The following is a 23,182-nucleotide window of genomic DNA, read 5'->3' on the forward strand; positions in this document are numbered from 1 at the left end:
GGGCGGAGGTGCTGCCGCAGCTCCCTCCGCCGGCCACAGAAGGGAGGCACCAGCCAGCCCAGGGGGGACAGGAACGGACGACACAGGGGAAAGTGAAGAGAAAGGCCAGGGGAAGGGAAAGGGAAAAAGTAAATCAGGAAAGAGGAGGATGGGAAAAGGGAAGGAAAAGGGAAAAAGTAAAAGAAGGAAGAGAGAGAAAGGGAAGGGGGAAGGTAAGGAAAGAAAAGGAGGAAAGTAAAGGAAAAAAGAAAAGGAAAGGGGGAAAGAAAAGGGAAAAAGAAAAGGGAAAGGAAAACAGGAAAAATGACAGGAAAAATTAAGGGCGAAGGATAGGAAGGGAAAACCCAGGCTGTTGAAATGGTAATTACAGAGTTTCTATACCACGAGAAGAGAAGCACTGGCAGGGGGACTGCGGAGGGGACACAGGGCCGTCAAGGCAGTGAATTCTCAGAGGCAGTGTCCCCTCACTGTGGTGAGCACGGGCGCTCTGCTGCATGTGCCCACTTTTCAGGGAACCCTCCTAGGAGGAGCATGAAAATGCCCAGACACTTCAGCACAACGGCAGGCTGCAGCGTGGAAGGGGAACAAAGCACTGGGCTAACATCCAGGGTGAAGCTCTGCTGTAGATCCCAACCCCATGCAGGGACAGAGGGGTGTGACAGGCACCCCACCACACCTGAGGGCTGGAGGTTTCTGGGACACTGGGTTACTCTGAAATCAGACATACCCATTGCACTGGTCGATGCTGGGCTGGACCATTTGCTTTTGACATTACCCAGCTAGGAAATCAGGAGAGAAGCCACAGCAGAGCAGGCTTTGGGAGCATATGGGGGTGATGATTTTTCATCTGCCTTCCCAAGACCTCCATCTAAGTACAAACAGATTGGGGAGGGTTGCAAGCACCTCCAATTGCAGAAATAGCTTCAGATCTGCCCACAATGGCAATGACACACTACATTCTCTATCATCGTTCTGGATAGTCAGGTTTAATCCAGCTATTGATTTATCTTGCAGATGCTGTTCCTAGTTCACAAAATTCAGTCCCTTGCCAGAAGTTTTGTGGTTGTATTAGCAATAAAATGCTGCTACTGAATGGAGGTCTTATGCTTCTTCAGCAGTAAATGATGCTCAGCTATTGAGCTGCAGTTACTATTTGCATGGTGGTGTCAACAGCAAAAGAAAAAACTAACAGTTCCCATTTGTGCCCTCAAGAACAAGCTAGACCAGAAGCTTTTGACCCAATTTATCTCCTTCCTTATGATTTTTTCCCTGCATCTTCTAAACTAGACTCCACCTGGCCACCAGGCCTGAGCCTCTTGCCTTCCACTTTCAACCCCAACCTGCTTGCATCCATCTGTCACTGCCTTAGCACTCACTCACTGGACCAGACCTTGGGTCGTATATACAGTTCAGCAGTTGAAGCCACAGGGTAAATGAAGCAAAACCAGATTATCTGCACTGTTCCTCAGTCCAAACCACCGAAGAATCCCCTAAGGACAGTTAAGGTCTGAAGAGGTGCCCATGTACTCTGTCTGGTCTTCTGTCTAAGCAGATCTGGGCTGATAGACATGACATGGATCAAAATCTAGCACTGAAAAGCAATCAGGAAATTTTAGACACATGAGTCTCACCTAATTACTGCACTTGGCTAGTCAGAAGAAGGTGCTGATTCCCCTAATTGCCTTCTTTTTTAAGACTAACACATTTGAAGCAGCAAATCTTTGCAGGCTTCAGTCCTGAGCTGAAGCTAAGGAAGACTTTGGTTATTCATACTCTGCAATCCAGCTCATGCCACCAGCCTATAGAGCTGCTGCAACTTAATGGAGCCACCTCGAAGCAGGAAGGTCACGGAGTCTCCTTCTCCCTTCCTTCCACTATATTCAAATCTTTTCACTGTTCCTGTAAAACAGGAGAAGGTGCTGTTTGCCTTGCTATGTCTTTCTTCCACTTCCTAAGATTGAGTTACCAGGACAACAAAGGAGAAGGGTAGGAGGGGAAGCGTATGAGTAGCTCTGCAGGAGTAACCTCATTGCGTGGCCTCCCACTGGAAGAGACTGGCAAGCAGTAGCCGTTCAGTGGAAGGTGGGACCAAACACTGTTGGAAACCCTACCTTCCCCACCGGTCACCTTCCCTGCACACTGGCAATGCTCAGTGAAGGGATGGATTCAGTTCCAAATGGCAGCTGTACAAACATCTACGACAAAAACAAATTTAAGGCATAGTAGAAAGCAGCCGCTGCTTTGGCAAAGTACAGTGAAGCCGTGGGACGCTAGGATGGGATGCTAATGTCATGTATGAAGATTTTCATGCTTGAGATTCCCCAGGATAAGGCCCTTTTGTACAAGTCAGTATCCAGAGTAGAAGTCGTGAGCTCTTTTGCTCACACGTGCAACAGGAACAGAATCTGTGACCTTAACACGCACTTGTCAGTAACAACACAGAAGTGGCTCAAATTCAACCCCAGGCTACTTCTTCATACCTAAGGAACAAGAGTTCTCTGTGGCATTTGGAGAAGCGCAGAATTTGACAGAACCATTAGAGTTTCATTGTCAAATCCAAAGCCTGGGCAAGCAGCAGGATGGCAGTCAGGGAATTCAAACCTCTCATGCCAAGACCTTTCCTGATGTTACTTCTTTCTCAAGCTAGGTTACTGGAGCAGAACAGCTTTTCTACCCTATGCTCATCTTCCCTAGACGTAACACCAGTTCGCTGCAACTTTCTTGCTGACAGATCTTGGAACCAGAAGGTTCCCTGCCTGTCCTGATGCTCCAGACATGTTTTCACAGCTAACATGCTGCAGAGAACCTCCTCTGAAGGGCAGTGGCCCTTCCCAAGGCAAACTAAGCATCAGACATGAGGCAGGACCACCTTTAGGTAAGCTGCTTAGAGTCTCTTTGCCAAGAGGGTCCAAACAGGGCAGCGTTTAGAAGGAAGAGATGGCAGACGGATTTTGTGTCTCCTCTGGCTTTGCCTTCAGAGCACTCAGAAAAGCTGGCAATATGGGAGGAGAAGAGCCAGAGGGAAGCATGAGCACTCCCACTTGGGCTATATCTTGCCCACCATCTCTGTTGTCCTACCCTGGGTGTTCCTTTGCCTAAGAATACAGGGAGAAACAAAATTCCTGTCTTGACGTCATAATATTAGAATTTGACCTTCTGCTATGACTTAGTATTTTGGTAAAAAATAAGAAGAAATAATTTTCATTTTGCTGCAAAATTTAAACTTGAGCTTGACAGATTTGAGCTTTTATTCAGCATCTGAGGACTCCTTTCACAGCAACCAAGACAGAGGCAACCACATGAGCACTAAGGAAGTTACTGAGGGGTCAGAAGATTGCAAAGATTAAGGGGGTTATAAATCAGAAGAAAAAAGAAATCAGAAAACTTTTCTTAAATTAAAACCAAGGAAGAAAAGGCACAGGTCAGATCAGAACAACACCCAGTGCTGGACACACAACATTGCTAGCTCCCAATATCTGCAAAACGTGGTGTGACTGCAATATTGCAGAGCTGGCTTTTGAAACTGAGTTGTTAAAGCACAGCAGTTGAGGACTGTTCCCTTGTCTTACCTTTTAGCTGTTTAAGACCCCTATATTTTAATATCTCCACTACAACCATTATGATTAATTTTCAAATAGAAAAATAAACTCTGTAAAACAGAGAAAATCACACGGTCAGTACCCAGACTGGCAACAACTAATTTCTGATGTGATGGGCCTTCAGTGACTTTATATATTTTTATATATTTATTTATACATATATATGTGTGTATACATGCTCTTACAACTGGGCTGCTGCAGCAGGCTCTGAGAAAGGGATTACTGGGAAACAGGCTAATGAAACAGTTCTGGAGAGAGCCAATTTTCATGCTGGTTCCAAGCTCTGAAGCTTGTTCAAAGCAAAAGCACAGGAACACAGCTACCATGGGTTGGACTTCTCTTGCCATGGTGCATGAATATTCTGTGTAATGCCCAAGGATGCTGTCCCTGCTGCTGGCAGAATGCGCCTTCAGAAAATATTTTTTTCCATGATGTTAAGTGTATTTCAAATGAGGCAGTGACATCTCTTAGTTACATGTTTCTTTTTTTTACTGTAGGACTTTAAATGTGATACAAAAGTCCTTACATTTTAAATCCACATGCACTTAGTAAAATAATATTTTATGGTAAGACTAGCTGAACTCTTAAGTGATTCATTTAGACTCTGATTTTGCAAATATGAGCTACACTTAAGCATGAGAATCAGCATATAGATGGGATTGGGAATAACCACTTAAAAGGTGTCTTTTGTCTTCATTAGGATTATTTTTGTGTGTAAAGATCAATTCAAGATTATGTGTTTGGCAGAATCTCATGCAACAGTTGCAAGGGAAAATGAAAACTGCTGCAGTATTAAGAAAATGTCACCTTCATATTAAAGCAAAGCTCAAATCTGCAATCCCTTCTCTCTAATAATGAAAAAAAAAATGTAAACAGGTCCATACTGCTTAGCTCTGTTCAGACAGACCTCCTGTTCTTGCTGCACAGATTTCTACCTGACCATATAGGTTTGCTTCATAAGAGATCTGTTTAGCTCACAGTCAATACACTCTGTTTCCAGATGCTCCAGTCAGAATATGAAATTACCCACAACCCAATTTATGTTATTAATACAAAAGATGAGGAATGATGACCGATTTCATCCCTCTGGTATCTGGCTGATTAAACACACACATTGCGACAATAAAAGAAAGGATCCAAGGTGACTCACCTCCACTTTCAGGAGTGCACAGCCTTTCAAGAACTCTTGAATATTACTGATGCAATCAGCTTCATTTTTAGGCTCCAGGCAGTACTAAAGAAAGAAAACCCACTGAGATCATTGCATTACCTCTGTTCAGAAGGCCTGCATGAATATTGACATGTGCATTTCATACTGAATTAGGGAAGCTTCTTCAGGGGGCGGATGGGGGTGGCAGGCAAGCTGTTGAAGCAGGAAGAGTGAGCCACTGGAGGAAGTGATGCACACACTGAAATGGTCGGCATCTTGTTCTGAATGTCAACATATGACAGTGCCCAAAGTGACAGTGGGAAACTGATGACCTTTAAGAGCACACTGCCCCAAACCATCACATACAAGGGAAAGATAAGGAGCTAGCAGAACTGAATTTTGCATAATAAAGGCTCCGATTTTACAGGGTGGAGAACCTGTTTGGTTTTTGAATTATTTTTTTTTTTAACTAAGCAGCTTCTCTTCTGTGTTGCCATTTCCTATCTCTCACTGGACTCCTTCCCTTTTTTTCTCCTGCAGTCACTTACCACGCTTTTAGACGGTCCGAATATATTATTTGTAAAACTTTAACAGGAGGGACTCACATGGCTTAAATGGCCTCAGTACCAGTGGATTTGCTGGCCTTGGGACAGTTCAAAATGGCATGGACACAAGGTTGGTTATTTATTCCTAATCTGCTTCTCCGGTGTATTTCTTAACAAAGTATTTTACAGGAAGAGTCCTGAAAGTGTGAATATATTTACAGCTGTAATTAATGTTTATGTAAACACAGACAAACTGCGTATCCTTCTATCCAGAACTCGGATATTTTCATCTCTGCTAGGCCCAGTATTTCCTGCCGCTGAATGAATATGCATTAACTCAGCCAACTGCAACCTTTTAGGGCTTTTTTCTGGAAGCAGACAAAACTAAAGAACTAAAGCTAGAAAAACACATCTTAAGAGTTACCTTGTCTGCAGATCCCGGAAGAAGTCGATTAATGAGTTTACAAAGCACGGTTCCATCTTTCAGAGAAGTTTTCAGGAACTCCTCCGGATCATCTACTATTTTCTTAGGGGAGTTCAAAACCCCTAATGAAATGAGCCACGTTACAACTTGTTCTTCTGGATTCATCGCGGGGAGCTCGGCCGCCAGCGCAGTTCTCCTGTGCAGCAGCTTGCTGGAACCCACATCCGTGATTACATCTTCCTGCCTCTGCTCCTTCTTGCAGAGCTCAAGTGTGAAACTACTTTTTTTTTCCTCAGCACAGAAACTCACCAAATCTTAAGTACCAGAAGTAGTTACTCTACAGTAAGGAAGTTGGGTTTTTTTAGTAAAGGTTTTCTAGCACTGTTAAAGAGAGACAGTGAAAGCAGACCTGTAACGACACATTTTCAACATTACTGAAAATAGCAATGTTTTACATGGATACTTATTCCACGAAAAAGATCTTGCCTAGTGACCTCCTCCTTGTGGCAGCTGACATCCGATCATGTGTTAAACTTGGTCTTAACTTGTGGCTACTGGCCAAAGAAGTAAATATAAAAATTGCCTTTTATAGTAGTTCTCTAGTTAAATATCTGATTTTTGAAAATAAATTCATCAGGCAGTTAATGTAGAAAAACCCCCTACTTTTTCAACTATTTTTTAAGTGCACATATAATCTAAAATGGATTTTTGGAAGATGATGATCTGAAAACAAACACCCTGGATAACTGTGAAAAATTCATAAATTTAAGTCATTGAAAGCAGAGGATGAAACTTTTCAACTACTTTACACGTGCTATTAAAATGTCCCTTTCCACCAGCTCCTGAGGAACCATTGGAGTAGTTTTGCACTCTGATCTGGAATGTTATTAACCGTCACTATTAGTCATGTTAGTTTAGAAAAGTCCCGTCATCTTGCAATTTTCTTACCCTTTCCAATTGTCCTTTCACCAGAACAGCTGGAAAAGCAAGCCATTTTCTCTGTTGATGATGCCAAAGTTATGTAGAGCATCAGGGACTGAAGCAATAAATGGGAACAAATCACTCTCAAGACCAGAATTTCTGTGACAATTCTGAGCCAATTCCTGACCCTGATACTTGAAACAACTGATTTCAAGACAACAGCACTCTCAAACTGCTTAGGCTAGTAATTTAAAGGGCAGGGAGAAATAGAACAGGATAAATTTAAAGGAGAAATTATACAACAAATATGCATGGTTGTGTCTCTCCACTTTCCAGGTTTTATGATTGGTACTCAGATCTACATAAGGATCATTTTAAACAGCAACCAGTAAGAAATCAGAACTGCCTTCGTAGGGTTAGACCGACTTCTGTCCTTTGCAAGGACATAGGGAAGAGTTCTCCATTGTGTGGAAATACTGGCAACATATAGCTGCAGCCAGTGCAAACAACGAAACTGGCTGAAGCTTTATCACAAAACTCACTGCCACCTGGTGAAGTACATCTACAACTATCCACGGGTGCAAAACATTTCAAATTTATGACTAATTACAAGAACTGCAGACCTTCAGGTTTTTCTCCCAGTTCTCATGAGTATTACTATTTTGTAGAAGCGAGTACTTGAAGTCTCCACTTTTGCAGCCTGCTTTTTCTTTTCCCAAATCTGTAGTAGGCAAGACAACTGGTAATGCTCATTCATCTAATGGGAACATTTGTTTACTGAAGACATCCACTTCAGTCATCTAATCAGGACATACTACTGTCTGATGTAAAATATTTCAACACGGGCAAAATTACACACCAGCTTCATTAAACTCAGCACTGAACACACAAGTACTTCACCCACTCCCTCCTCTAAAGCAAACTAATTTTGTGCAGATGGGCAGGTTTAGTTTCATGATTATTTCAAATGCAGCTGTTGCAACCAAGAAGTTAATGGTTGCAACTTGCATGAAAACACTTCCTCCATCTTGTACACTCACCAACAGCTTTAAAGACTGACCTGGAGACATGCTTATTCAGAAAGCCTTCAAATTTCAGACATTTCTCATCAGTCAACTCAAGGCGAATCTTACATCCTTCAGAAGGACCCAGCTAAAAATTTTCCACTCGTTCACCCACCCCTACACTAAAATTAATTCTGTGGCAAACCCAGGCTACGAAGGAATACCCAGCAAGCAAGGAATGGTTTCCGGTCTGGTCTTTGGAGACTTCAACTTTGGTTACTTGTTGACAGCGACAAAGCACATGAATTGTCAATCATCTCTTGCAGACCCAACCTCCACCCTCAAGTTACAAATACACTTTTATTTGCAGCCTGATATACACCAGTAATGACTATATAGCACAGTATTATTTAAAAAATAAAAGAAGTGGTCGGTGGCTTGTACCCAATTATTAAAGGACTCTGATGGCATACACATCAGCAAGTTTTGAATAGCAGATGGTCAGAAAACTAGAATGCTCTAGAGTTATTCTCCTCAAAGTCATTTACTTCTCTGTAACTTGCATTTTTTCAGTACAGGGGGAAAGCACCCAATATGAAGCACAGTGGAGTGTTTTCCTGCTGCAGAATCTTCTGATGCCTTACATTTAAACTAGCAACTTCCAGTGATTATAGCTGAGTCAGTGCATGAGCTAATTTACAGTGGTGGCACATTCTCATTATTTAGCATTCTAGGCATGCATCAATCTTTTTTCATATGATCGCTCATATGTTGGCATCACATTTTAGTTAGGATAAGCTGTATAAGCTACTGCTGACAAAGGAGTCAACTACATCATATTATTCTTTCTGGCAGAAGATAACTCTCCAAGACCACTTTGTAACAATGAACCTCCATCAATACAGATGCACATGTCACTGAGTAACAGGTATTTTTTGAAATAATAATAAAAAAATAAAAACCAACCCATAATGCTTTTGTTTAACAGTAAATTTATTAGCCCTGGGAAATACTGCAGTTCTACCTATCTGCTACAGGCAGATTTACTCCTAGAATATGCAGTCCATAACCGAAGTTCAAAGTGATATTCTTATCCCAAAAACCACAGGTAGTTTTAAATCCCTAGACAAAGTATGCATGCTTTTCCTTCTTTAGCTACTCATTAAAAACTACATTAGATCAGTTTTTGTCTACCACAGAAGTTGTCAATATAAACTTTATTAGCCATGACTGTTAAAGAACGACAATCTGAAGTTAGTTTTCTACATGAAATACTGGTGCCTGATGTTTCCTCTCACGTAAGTGTATGTTTATGTGCCAATGTAAAATAAAAATGCAGCAAAACCAAGGCAAAGTTTTGAATACAGCATCTTGTTGCAAGAGATGCAGGGCTGTCTGGAGTTTTTCCAAGAAGCTAGTACATACAAGAACATTAATTATCCAGGAGGTTTATCACCGATACCGTCTCAGTACATCAACACTTTCTTCCTCTCATCCAGAAGGCCTGGACACCTATAAAACTGTTGATGTAAGAATACAGTAAAAACTTTTCATGGTCTCTTGGTGAAGAAAAATTTGTAACAATTGAATCCTCTGTACTTCAGAGGACTAAACCTCACTTTTACGTAACTTGCTCTTTTTTTCAGCATAAATGGAAAGCATCCTCTGTGAAAAGCAAGCCGGGAACATTTTTCTGCTCAGAATCTACTTATGCATGTATACTGACTGAAAAAAGGTTCACTTGGAAGGTATTAGCTACAACAGATAGCAATTGACTTCCACCTGAGGTTTGGGGTTTTTTTTTTTTAATATCCAAGAGATTGTAGTGCTACTTTCAAAGGCAACTCGTGAATGATAACATAACCCTCTAAAACAAATACTGGGTAACACCACACCCAAAAGCTTGGCTTTATCAGCTGCAGTTTGTTATCCTTCGATTTTTCAACACACATCCACTGCTGCACTGCCGCCTTCTAGTCACCATAACTGAAAAAAGGAAATTCAAGTTAGTACACTCTTTAAAAACAAGAGTCAGACAAAAAAGCTAGATCATCTTTGAGTTAATTTTTTGATATATGCAATTCATACATTTTGAATATATTAAATTTGTCCTAAGAGTATGAAAACACATCAACAGCTAACTACAATAATCAAAATAATCCAAGGACTACCTGCATAAACATATGCTATTTGTACTAAGTGAAAAGCCAATATAACTCCAGGGCATATCCCCCTCCAAACTCTGCCCACAGGCTCCTAATAGGAGACTCAAGAATCCTGTAATAAACTGGTATACGCACTGGTACTGATCTTTTAATAATTACATGCTATGAATTGAAACTTGTGATTAAGGTGAACAGCTTGCTGAAGTAGTACAATTACATCCTTATGTTTTATGAAGTTAGACTTACCTTTCCTGCCACGTAGTCAGTTAAGTTCTATTTACTGCTCCCTAAACTAATCATGTCACCATGCCTGTGAAGAATTTGGAAATGTTTATAAGCTGCAAAATTGAGTGTGTTTATGTCTTTACTATCGTTATCAATTACAATATGGCCCACTGCCACCAGTAAGTGACGCAATACATCTAGTGAATCAAGAAAAAGAGCATTTAATTTTTCAAAAAGAGGTATTTTTCATTTGCCATAATTAACCTTCATTGACAGCTACTACAGAGAATTAAATCTTAATGTAACATGTATATAAAAAAGATGAAAGCATTCTGACACAACCTATAGGATGATTAGGCAAGCCTTTTTAAGGTCGCCTAGGATGGTGCATATTAAAGACAGTACTCCATCTCTTTATAGAGGATTCACGATCTAGATCTGCCTTGAACTTTAAATTTAAAAACTGACTACTACTTTCTTTTTTTTCCCCACCATGCTGGGGGGGAGGTAAAGAGCAGTTTACTTTTAGACGTATCTCCCTAATCCACTTTGGTGTCATACTACTGATTACAGTTTTTTATCTTTGAAAAGACACCTATAGTTCAAATGGTGTCCTTTCCAGTAGGATTTAGGGTTTAAATATTTCAACAGTCACGCGTAAGAGGAACGTGAAGATAAGGAAAGCAACACTTTTTGTTAGTTGAAATGTTATCAAGTGCCAGAAAAATAGAAACTCGGTCAGGTAGCAGCTTTTATTTAACTATATGCTCACAACAGAAAATACCCGCAATGCTTCTGTGCTTTATCTGAAATACAATCCAGTACTTGGAAATAAAAGTATTTTTTCTTCTTTATAAAGGTAACAGCAGCAACTCATTGGGAGTATTTACAAAATATTACTGGCATATTCTGATAAAGGCACTGCACAGATATTTAGTTGCTGTTGCTGAGACTCTCAAAAGACTAACTGTAAGCCAACGAAGATTGCAACCACCTCATAGCACGCAACAGAACCCATTCTTCACACAGGACAGAACTTCCCTGAACTCAATGACCATGTGTCTGATGAACGGTGTACCAACTACAGCTTTTTTTCGCACCATTTCAAAGTTGGTTCTCAAAAGCAGTATATGAAACTAACAGCAAAATATATTCTTACATTTACAGAATACTTTGAAAACTAATTAAAAAATAAAGAACTACATGTACTTCTTACATGAACACTTCATTTGAAAAAGGAATTTATCCTTATTCTTCATTCCATACTAGTTTTTAACATGTGCAAAATGTTATTTCCAATTACTTTTTTCAGTAACAATTACTTAGCAGAAAAGTCTTCCAAAAAGCTGTATTAGTGTGACAGCCAGTACCACCTTCTTTTTTTCCTGGCGAGTTACCAGAGACAGGAGATACAGTCACTCTTGCACAAATTCTGAAGATGCTCCTTGAAAAATAATTTTAATAGGGTAGGCTTCAGCTATGAAACACAGCTGACCTACAGAGTTTTAAACCTTCTAGAGGTGCCTGCAACTCTGCAATTTAATCCAAAGACCTTTGCAGAGATTAATTCCTAATATAAGATCATACCCAGTACAGTAATTAAATTGCATGTTCTGCACATTTAACAAGACTGATTAAATGTCTGTACTGACATTTATTATTCCAATTCAGATTTTTATGGTCTGGTCTTATAAAGATTCCTAGACTAAGTACTCACTGGAGCATGATTTGAAGTGCATTTGTAATTATATTTTATGTTCAGTCATACCCAAATTGGACCAATTTCTGCAGAAGTCTCTTACTGTAATTCCTAACTTGCTAGGCCTAAAAAACCCACTTAAACCTCCTCCTCCAAAATTCAAACAGGAAGTTGAAAACATTTAGCAACAAAGAATGTCCATCCAAGTCTATAAACACAGAACCACCAGAAATCTTCCTATTACCCTAGTATAGTATTTACCTTATATATTGGTACAGGCACCACTCATCTCTGCCATCAACAGATGAACCTGCATTACTTCAGTGGTATCTTCTGCAAGTTACTACCCTGCAATCAAGAGAAGATACAACAAATTGAGAAAAGTACATTTTTACAGCATGAGTCAACCTATAGTGCTCCCCCCCCCCATTTCAAAAAACTCACAAACTTGGGTTTGCATATTACTCTGTTGCAAGTATTACTACTTCTCTTTTAAGTGGTGGTGGATTCACTGGCTTGGAATGGACTGGAATGGCTTAGTTGCATGGTTTATGGATTCTCATTCCTTTTCAATGGTGCACTGCCATGTTAAATCCGTAAGTTGAACAACAAAATTTACTGAGGACTAAGTAATGGTACAAAGCTTTTGGGTTTGTGGGTTGGTTTTTTTTTAGTTGGAAGTCTTCACGTCTACTATATTCAAGAGCATCTTTTGAACTTCATGGCTTTACCCAGGTCGTAACAACTTGCCACAGGTTCTGCCACATGTACTAGATATCCCTGTAATGCAGCGTCAAACTAAACAAGAGAGTCAGGCATCCAACTAAACATCAAGTTTGCAATAGCTTGCTTCAAACTCCCAATAGCTGAGCTTGTATTTATATCAATCTAAACCAATTTCTGATTTCACAAGGCTTTGTTATATTATTTGCAGCCTCTTTAAGCATCTTCACTGAAAGATACTGGGCACAAAATACCCCCTCCCAACCTTATTTGGCAATATTCTGTCTACAGTGAGCTGCATTGTCTTTAGTTTCAAAATTGGTGCCATAAATGCTTTTATCCAAGAAGAAATGTTGAATTTTGACAACTTCTAATGTATTGAGGAGTTTTGTTTTTTTTTTAAATCTAGACAGCACTTCCACTGCCATGACGTGCAGCTTGTCTTACTGTACTAGAGGAAGATAACTTGGTTCAATTTTGACTTAGACTGAAAAACTAGTTTGCTTTGCTTACCATCTTTGCTGTTTCACAGGCATTGGATGCTTTAAATCAGCTGTGGAATGCTGAAAGATTCACTTGTTTTTATGAAGCCATAAGCCTTTGAGAAGTTGCAGAGAAAGACTTCTTTGCTTATCTTATTTTCTCCTTTGGAATCAAAGATGTTCCTTTAAAAGTGAAACACTACAGAGTTGCAAAAATTTGAAACAGTATGAGTAAGCATCGTTCTGCAGCTTCTTTGATGGAATTGTTTTGGTTTTTTTTTATTTTTACAGTATTCTGTAGCTGACTTACATGTACATGATTCATCTGGGGGGGGAGATCTTTTCAAACACCCCATGAAACAATATGAAGCCAGAAAACAGTATTATCCACTCGCTTTTCTGGGTTAGTGAATGACATCCTCTATTTTTCTTTACACAAGGATCTGAAGGCATTTTGTACTGGAAACACTGAGTTCAAATTCTAGGTAAAAATGAGCTTCGTGCAGAATATCCCCACCACCCTCCATATCACAAGCAATACTTTTTAAGAATGAGATGCTGAACATGTAGAACAATCCATCTCCATGTCAGATGGCTGGATGTTTTGTGGAAGATCTTAAGAACTGCTTGTTCCATTCATGAGGAAAGTCAGATGGGAAGTGTGGCATTTCAGGGAAACTTTACTTTGAAAATTACAACACTAGTACACAGCTCAAGTTTTATACATTTAACATCTGCTTTTTGAAAGAAATGTTAACAATTTTGAAATGAAATTAAACATTGTTTTTAACTTTTCCTCACAAAAGCATAAATGTCATGGAGGGGGAAACTTAACAGGCAACAATAGAAAAAGGTAGAAACAACTTTTCCTTTCAGTAGTCCTTTTGGAGTAAAGATAAAACAACTTCCACTTTTCTTTTTTTTGAGAAGTAATTTGTCTTGGTCCAAAAGTTTAAGAGTGGTTTTAGTATCTGCTTCTGCCTCCACCTCTATCAGATCTGCTTCCACCACGGCCACCACCTCTGGGTGCTCCGCGGCTTGAACTACTGTAAGAATCACGAGGAGGTGGATAGCCCCTTTCCATGGACGGGGGAAGACCCCTGTCTTGTCTTCCAACACGATCACGGCCACTTGAGTAGACATCACTTCTGCTGCTTGAGTAACTTTCTCGGCTTCCATATCCATCTCGTGTGCTGCCGTAATCATCATATCGACTGCTTCCACCATAAGATGGCGGGGGCCCTCGTGCAGGTGGAGCACTACGTGAGTTACCTGCAGGGTCAATGGTCAGGTAATATGGCAACACTGTAAGTTATATATAACAATTTCAATTTCTGAATTTACAGAATTGCTGTATTAAATGTTTACTGCTACTCTTTTGTATGTATTGAGATGTTCTTATATAATCTGCCACATTAATGGTATTTAAAGTAGGGACTGCATGTCAGGCAGTGAGTGGATTTAAAGACTCTGAAGGAATGAAGACGGTGTTTATTCAGGTGGTCTCTTTACTGGGTATTCCAGAATTGCTTGTTATTTTAGAGAAGAAACTCAGCCATATTTTCCAGAGATAGTTGCAATTTTGTACTGTAGACTTTGCTTCTTTAGCTTATAGCTTATTTAACAAGATGATCAAAATGATAACCAACAACTGCACTTTCACTGTAGGGGGGGGAGGAAAAAGTGTGCCACTTCCCCCTAAAACACAAGCAACCTAGTAAAAGTAATGTTTTATGACACCTGTGCAAATTACACGATCCTCAAAATAGATTCTTACCATAACTCTCGTATGAATCTCTGTAGGAGCCTCCACTTGGATGATCCGAGTAGTCTCTGTCACGTCCACCACCGTATCCATCACGATCGCTATAGGAGGAAAGACTACTAAGACTTAGTACAAATCGGTGGGATCACACCAAGAATAAAATGACAGGGAGAAAAATCCAACAATAGGTACCTATATCCCCTAGAGGGGTATTCGTCACGTGAACTGGAATGACCATAATCACGATATGCATAGTCTCGCGGAGGTGGTGCATAGTCCCGTGTATCTCTGGAGCTGGGATAATCTCTGCTTGAATAGCTACAAGGGAAAGAATTCAGATGTTACCTGCATGTCACAGCTCGAAAGATCAGGGATCAAAATCCTTCTCTGAACAAAAGAGGAAAAAAAAAAAAAAGACCAAACTGAATTAGTAAAAGAATTTACCCGTCTTTAGTGCTATAGCCATCATCTCTTGGAGACATGTAGACATCTCTTCGTGATGGCATTGGTTCTCTGCGTGGAGGACCACCGTAACTGTCTCTTCCACGTGATACAGGAGCTTAACAGAAACAGTGCAAAATTTTTTAGTCGATTAGCATTTAGCCACACAGAAGATGACTCAAGGCAAGTGAGTATTAGCAGACTGTTCACAGTGATTTAAATGCACATCTGTAGCCTACATTTATAATACTTGAAATTTCTGCTTGTACAGTTTTAAAGCAGCACTAAAAGGAATGCACTCATCAGGACACACTAACTTGTTCCAAACAGCTACAAAGTACACTGGTGTGAGAAGAACTGATAGATTAAAAAAAAATACAGTATCCCACAGCAGTTGGAATCAATGATTTGCAACAGCTCCTGAAGAAAGACTAAGGCGCTACAGCTGACGAAGCAACAGAATAGTTCAGAAAGTCCTTACCTCTTCCTCCCATACTACTGCTACGCACTGGTCCTGAAGGTGCAGATCTTTTAGGTGGAGGGCCTCCACTTCGTGGAGGTGGACCTCTCTTCATGGGAAGTGGCCCTCGAGAAGACCCTAGAAGGATAAGCCATGAGCCAACTTGTTACTTCTGTGATTTTCACCTGTATGCCCCTAAAGCCTGAACTACATTAACCTAGGCACTGTTATTACTGCTATGTGATCAACAGTAAACCTCTAAATTAGACCTCAAAGCCTTCACTTGTGTTTTGGCCACTACTGGCAGAATTGAGAACCCACCAAGTTAACTTTTCCATAGCCTAAATTCCTGTCAAGAACTGTCTTTTAGGACTTATCCAAAAGCCACAGGGTGTGACACAAGGGAGAAAGACAGCTGGTATCTGTAATCAGTCACAGCTTATATGCTGAAGAAGTTACTGTTCTCAGAAGACAAGAGCCACCTGGGAAGACATACTAGAGAAGAACCTACAGAGAGGGAACAGAGGCACTACAGAGTCTGTAGAACCTACTACACAGACTCTTTAAGACAGGAGTTTTCACTATTACCAGGTTTTCTTCTGAATTACTGCTTTTACTGTTTTACCTCAGGTGCTGCTTGCTTTTTCTTTTAAGTCACAGTTTTGTTTTGATACTGAAAAGTCTCTGAATAAATATCTGTATCTTAAAGGATATCCAGTATCAAGTACTGTCCTTCCACTTCAGAAAGCTTCAACTCAACACACTACTATTTTATAACAACAAACAAAGCTTAGCTTCCCTAACTCCCACTATGATCTGGAAAGATCAGTCCTAGAATTTTTCTAAAGTTTAGACCTGTTGCTAGTAAGAATGAAAGGCAGTTCCCTTTCCCTGGTGGAAGAGAATCGCTTTTTCAACTTGAATACCAGAAAGCTTCCTTTCTCATGTGCAGGGCAGAAGTTTTGTATTTCTTTCATAGCCAAAAGTCAAGTGGAGTGTTAGTTGTAGAAGGGAATCTTCATATTTGAAAGCTTTTTCTTAAGGTGTACTTGCCTAATCAAAAATTTGACTAAACTTCTGAGGTCATATTTCATTTTAATAAAGAACAAGGAGTGCACTATTCGGCTGTTTTGACTTTTTTTTCCAGTAGGATTATTGTCATCTTCCAATGGGATTGTCTTGTATGTTGTCCAAGTATATAATGAGAGAGGTAAATACATACCCAAGTGACTCCCTCTTGAAGGTGGTCCTCTCACGCCACTTCCGCCTCTTCCACCTCTAAGGCCCCTGGGAGGACCTCTGCTTCGTGGAGGGGGTGGTGGCCCACGCCTACCACCACTTTCAAAGGATGGCTTGGTTGCTTGTTCCACTTTAATTGCTTTCCCATCTAATGACTAAAGAAGAAGCTGCTTTACTTACTGCTCAGTCATGTTTGTATTTCTTAAATTAAGCCCCTCTTGCTTCGCTATTATAGGGCTTCCATTCTATAAAGTTAGAGCAACTCTAGAACTGATTTCAGTCTTCAGTATTAGTCCCCATGAACTCAGCAGCATGTTGGACCTAATTTCTACAGTACTTCATTCTTGTGGTATTGATGAAAAAAATACAGAGCAGCATCAGAAAGGACTTTCAGTGAAAACACAAGTGTCCAATGATTACGGCAGCCCCATGTCATTTATTCTGTAAATGAAACATGATTTATGATCTCCAATTACTTTCAATTGCCACGGACTTTTGTATCAAACTAGGACTGCACCAGTAGTTACAGGATTAAGCTGAAGGTATCTTAGCTTCAGTTGGGGTTTCTGGCAATGGGGAGGCCGTTTAGTACATTTTCTTGATGTCCTGATAAAACGGTGATCACCGAAGTATTTAGAAGTAATTTCAGCATCTACAAAGCAGACTGAATGTGGTAATTCACCCCTCTTTTCTACTGTTTCAATATGTGTTTTAAAAAAAGGTGACTGTCACAATTTACTCTTACTTGCTTTTCCAGAGTGGAGGTGCTTTGTGGTGTGGGGTTTTTTTGTTGTGGTTTTTCAGTGGTTTTTTTTGGTTGTGGTTTTTTTTTGTGTGTGTGTGTGTGTGGAAAAAAAGTGGAAGCTTTTTCTGGAATACAGACCTGAATAAAGAGGAACTCTGCAGCCAACAACTATACCTCAAACACGAGCAAGTGGCATTGAGTAACTCAATCTAATTAATCAAATTTCTATATAATCTTTCAGACACTACATATTTTGGTAATTACAGCAGAGCCAAGATCACAAGCTCTACTCAGGTTACTGTGCATCTAACCTGGCAAACATGGTTTATTTGCCTTTTTTAGCAGTTAAATATTTAACTGCTATGACAACTAATTAATTACACAGGCAGGAAGTGTTGTTTATTGCTCTTATTTGCTGCAATAAATAAACATGAATCTGACTGCTAGTAATGCCATACTCTGAACTGGTGATAGTTTTTTACTGAGGCACTGAATCTTTTTTATTCTTCACTGAAATCTAGTAGCCTTCTCTGAAATCATCCACTTTAGTAGCTCATGTACTATGCCACAGTCCAACAGTAGTTGCAGCTACTGTTGCAAAAACCTGCGTATATATCCACAGGTCCAATGTGATCCACTGTGACAAAAAAGGTTAGGAAATAACTAGCAAAATCATACTGGTCTTGGCTTTGACTTAATAGAAGTTCCTCAAAAAGCCTTTTGGCAGGACGAGTTGAAACACTCCAGGTACGAGCATCAGTACCTCTAATCACTGGAACTTATCAGTTTGTATTACATTATTTTGCCATCATCATCACTTATCTCAGTCATCCTTCTCAAAATAGGAACAGTGGGCTTGAAGCCTTAAGCTCTGCCATCATTACCACTGCCATCCTTAATTTAATGGTAGATTACTGACAGTTTATGTGAAGTTTGGAAACCAAACACGATCCCCTTCTGCTAGCATGGGTTCTGAAAACCTACATGCTAGGTCCAAGGTTTTTGGAATTTTTTTTATTTGTAGGAGGTAGTTTTTCTTATAATTTTTCCTCCTATTTCTGCTTTCCACTTATGCTTCTTACCTAGGCAAAAGACAGGTTTCTTTTGAAACTGCTTTATGCAAAAAACTTTAAAAAGTTATGCCTAAGGTCCAAAAAGACCTTTCATTAGGTCCAAGACGACTTTTTTTGTTGCTGTTAACTGGAAGATATTTGTCAAAGTTTGGCCTATTTTAAAGCAGCGTATACAAGTTATTTTAGAGGTTCTTAGTTCAAAGAAAGGTCTCATCTCACTGAACAGGTAAAATTCACACAAGCCACCTCAGAATAAGGATTTTTTTCCTCAATGAGCCCAAAGCACTAGCTATCAACATAAACACTCATTAGTTGGTGTTTCTAACCTTGATACAGAGTGTTACAGTAGCGTTTTTAGTATGGTGGAGTCACCTTGACACTAAAAAGCAGGAAAGTCATTTAAGATATGAGTCATTTAGGAATAGCAATAGATTGGCAATCATGAAAACTCCTGTATGTGGAATGAACAATGTATACAGCTCTATAAGGTGATCCAGAGAACTTTAATCAAACAGAAAACTGTCCTGCAAACTTCCACATTCCAACAGAAAAGATGAATGACATTTGGAAAGTTTTGCAAATGGGGCCAAAATACTGCAACCTGACACCACAGGGCTTCTGTCTCCAATGGATCATTTTACTGTTGATGCAGTGTCTCCATCATTTCTGCATTTTCCTTGGTCATGCTCCATCAAGTGGGTTTCCTTCCACCAAGTATCTTCAAGAACTTAAGGCCATTTCTTAACATGTTGAGCTTCTATGTATCCTGTAATTTCTTCACCAAAAGAACTGTTAACACTTGCTGTTGATTAGAGGAAGACAACCTTCTCTAGCATTGAGTACAGTGTAAACTGTTGTTTGGATCATAGTATTTGCTTCCAACCTCTTAACACAGTCCAGCTGGCTTGGCACATCTACATCAAAATAAAATCTTTGGCTTGTCCCAAACATTGCCTCTTAGGTCATATCTTCTCTTTAATACATTCATTTTGTCGTCAGGACTTCAGACCAAAAGATCATGAGAACAGCCCACTGCATTGCATGTCCACTACAGACTTGGAGTATTCACACTTGTGTCCATATACACACGTACATTTCATGGCATCAGGATGCAGACTTGACTACCGTGCAATTAAGATTCTTCTTAAAGGCAGCTAATCGTTTGCTATGAGAAAGTACTCCCAACATTGCTTCTGTGCTGCTCAGATATACTAACATTGATCCACTTCTGCAGAGAAAGTAATTTAAGTGAAAAATGTCCACCCCTGCTCCAAAACTATTATCTCCTGACCTCTTTCTGCAGGATTGAAGTTAATCTTCAACACACAAGCTTAGATTAGTCTATGCTTGTTCCATTTTAGAATGAAATATAATTAACCTCCTTCTTTCCTGCCACCCAGAAAGGAGCAAAACATTGTATATATGTTTTTCATGAATACTTGCAAAGCAAAAAAACCAAATGCAAATTCATTCCTGCAGAATCTAAAATCAGTCTCTTCTACAGACTGCAACTTTGAATTCCTTTGGAATGACAGAAGCAGCAACAGGCTGGTGATGCAGAACTCTTCCCCCTGGCTAGACTCACAGACTGCTTGGACTATTGTCTGCACAGGACTTCTGCCACTTCTTTTCATGTGTCTGAAATTCTCATGAGCACTCCAATACATCGTTTCCAAACAGAGCAAAATAAAAAAAATCCAAGTTCTATTACAATGATCTCTTCTCACAGCATGCTGCAAACACTGCTGCTCCTCAGATCTAGAAAGAAGTCTTTTTGACGTGCAAGCAATACTTATTGTCTAGAAGGCTTTCTGAAGATAAGGATGAGAAACTACCTCATGAACATCTTCCACATCCAGAGTTGAACCAAGCTAGACCAGTACAGAACTGGAACTATACACAGCAGTACCTAAAGGTTTATGTTAAAAAGTCATTCTAGGCCAAGTGAGGATGTTTGTTCCATACATTATTTGCTGTTCAAATTTCAAAGCAGATGAAGGCACTTTTAGATTTGTAGTGTTGAAGACCAAAACCATGAGAATGATGATCCACAAGGCAGTACACTCTAGGGTTTCTTGACAGTGATGTAGATGGTACATTCCAGCATGTGTAGACATTACCTCAGCCACAAGCATTCAGTTTCGCTACTTTTACTAAGCATTAGTTTCCTCAATGTTTCCAACGTGACCAAACATGCCACAGCATTCAAGACTTGTAACGGTGATTATTTTCAGGGAGATTTTCCTTTGAAAGCTGCACTCCACAAACACTTAGGATTGGCGATTGAACTCCCTTCAGACTGACAATTAGCTCTTGGTGCTTGAAGTTACCTTATGTGAGGGTTCAGAGTAATGTCTACTTCAGAGGAAATCAGTGTTTTAAGAACTGCAGTAAGCCTCCAGAACTGTAGCAAACTACACAACAGAGAAATAGATTCAATAAAAGGAGCATCCTTAACGATCTTTAGGCTGAAAGGGCATTATCTGACTTGTCACTCTCTGCCTTGACAAAGGAAGCAAGTCTCCAAAGAAAGTATCAGGAATTGTCACAGGGTTGTCCAGAAGCACCCAGAAACTAACCACACACAGCAGAAAGCCCACTATAACACAAAACATGGCAGGCTTTTTCTTTTTGAACACAAAATTATTTGTGTTCACTGTGAACACTACAGCAAGTCCATTTTCTAATACACCATTCGCTATGCTTTACTTACTGACTGCCATGACTAAAATTTTGCTTTTACTTCCACATCTTACACTAAGAAGACAAATACCCATCAAAATACCAAGTGTTAATTAATCAGAATCAGTAGACTTCTTCACTCTACATGAATAGCATCTCAAAGATACTGTTAGAAAAAGGTCAAGGTTGCACGACCTTAACACGACCATTCAGATTATGTATGAAAGATCAGTCTGAAATTCCAGTTAAACGATAAGACTGCTTTTACTGCCTGAAGAGACAGCACCTCTATGAAGATAACCATCTGATGATCATGAAGTTGCAACTTTGCATCTAGCTATTTAAAAACATGCTGGAACACATAAATCACAATATCCCACAATCCTCAGACAAGCTATCCTTGTTATTCATGTCAGAACTTTCGCTCCAACTTCTCAGGTTTTTATTTTTAATGACATTACATGTGCATTCAATTTTTACTTTATCCTGAAGTCACGTCACTGCATTGTGGGTGTAAACAAGCAAATTCACTTGCTGGCTAACCGCAACGATATTTCACATTAACTGGTAAGACACTACTCATACATGCCAAGTAGACTGATGATGCAACTCACAAATGTATGAGGTTACCTATCGATTATCAGACAGCATCAACACCATCAATGTTCTAGCACAGCAAGGAAGTCACATTAAGCCCATGTTAAGGGAAACATTCATAGTTTTCAAGTCACTTCCCTAAAGTGTAATTTACATAGTATTGCATCCAAATATGATAAAACAAGAACATTATAGAAGACATGCAGAAATGAAGTGCAGGCTACCATAAAGTACATAATCACCAAATAAAAATTAAAATACAAAAAAGATAACTGACAGCCGGACTTCACTTTTTATTGTGAAATCCAGAATCAGGAAAGTGATTTCAGTTTCATGGACACAGAGATACTTAGCCAAATTTAGTATTATGACTTGTCTCCAGGATCTTCTAATCCATTGTCTTTCCAACTTTTATTACTAGTTAATTCACCCCAAAGATCAGCATTGCTTATAACAACAGCAACATGTAACTGGTCTTAACTCCTACCTTTCCATTCATATCTCTGGCAGCATCTTTCGCATCTGCTGGACTTTCAAACGTGACAAACGCAAATCCTCTGGACTTGTTAGTTTCACGATCTTTCATCAAAAGGACTGCAGAAATAAAGACACGTTACCCATTCCTGTAATGAGGCAGCAACACTTAACCTTTATTTCACCTTTTAAGCTCAGAACTTCTTAGAGGACATGAAAGCATCATCATTTCAAATGATCAATGCTAAAAAAGTCATCACAGCTATGCTGATAGTTTTAATGTTTTATTATCCTAAAATAGCAAGGTTTTTCTTTTTACCTTCCACAATGCGTCCATATTTGCCAAACACTGCCTCAAGGGCTTTTTCATTAGTCTCTGTGTTCAAGCCTCCAATGAACAGTTTCCCAGGGCGATCCGCTTCAACCATTTTGATTTCGCAAATGACCTATTAAAAGCATAAGGTTTTTACCGACTAAACATCAGACTGCAACAGAGATTTCCATACCATCTCATGGAACATAAATTACTTCTTTCCTCAAAGTACAAGGCAATTTTGTTGAGCATGGTGTCATTAAAGAGATACAAGGTATAAAGGACGTTAAAAAAAATTAAGAAACTAGAAGTAGTACTGCCTTCAATTACTGCTTAAAATTATAAGATCTATTTCAAATACATCATGTTAACTTTAAAAAATGCCACAAAGCACTAATGAGCACTCTCTGAAGATCAAGCAGTACTGGTGAACGTGAAGTCTTTGAGAATTTTCTT

At 39.6% G+C, this 23,182-nt stretch overlaps 1 protein-coding gene across 2 annotated transcripts; it reads right to left on the bottom strand.

Annotated features, from left to right (window-relative positions):
* Window positions 1–13,597: 13,597 nt before the first annotated feature.
* RBMX (RNA binding motif protein, X-linked) lies at window positions 13,598–22,856 on the bottom strand. 2 transcript variants are annotated; one of them, XM_010184457.1, is made up of 8 exons: window positions 22,733–22,856; window positions 22,427–22,533; window positions 16,826–16,997; window positions 15,625–15,741; window positions 15,147–15,261; window positions 14,895–15,020; window positions 14,715–14,818; window positions 13,598–14,209 (listed from the first exon to the last, which is right to left on the bottom strand). In XM_010184457.1, the coding sequence occupies exons 1-8, from the start codon at window positions 22,839–22,841 to the stop codon at window positions 13,902–13,904; spliced, it is 1,158 nt and encodes a 385-aa protein (XP_010182759.1). In that variant the 5' UTR covers window positions 22,842–22,856; the 3' UTR covers window positions 13,598–13,901. The 2 variants fall into 2 exon arrangements, with proteins under 2 accessions (XP_010182759.1, XP_010182760.1); XM_010184458.1 differs by having other exon boundaries at window positions 14,715–14,803; window positions 22,733–22,855.
* Between the last annotated feature and the right edge of the window lie 326 nt (window positions 22,857–23,182).

This window comes from Mesitornis unicolor, unplaced genomic scaffold (genome assembly GCF_000695765.1).
Source record: "Mesitornis unicolor isolate BGI_N332 unplaced genomic scaffold, ASM69576v1 scaffold50725, whole genome shotgun sequence".
Lineage (NCBI taxonomy): Eukaryota > Metazoa > Chordata > Aves > Mesitornithiformes > Mesitornithidae > Mesitornis > Mesitornis unicolor.

Excerpts from the sequence above, each read along its gene's own strand:
- RBMX (XM_010184457.1), bottom strand. The coding sequence starts at position 22,841 with ATGGTTGAAGCGGATCGCCCTGGGAAACTGTTCATTGGAGGCTTGAAC. Across the intron at positions 22,534-22,732 it reads ATATGGACGCATTGTGGAAG|TCCTTTTGATGAAAGATCGT; the intron begins GTAAAAAGAAAA and ends TTATTTCTGCAG. Across the intron at positions 16,998-22,426 it reads CCAGAGATATGAATGGAAAG|TCATTAGATGGGAAAGCAAT; the intron begins GTAGGAGTTAAG and ends CTTCTTCTTTAG.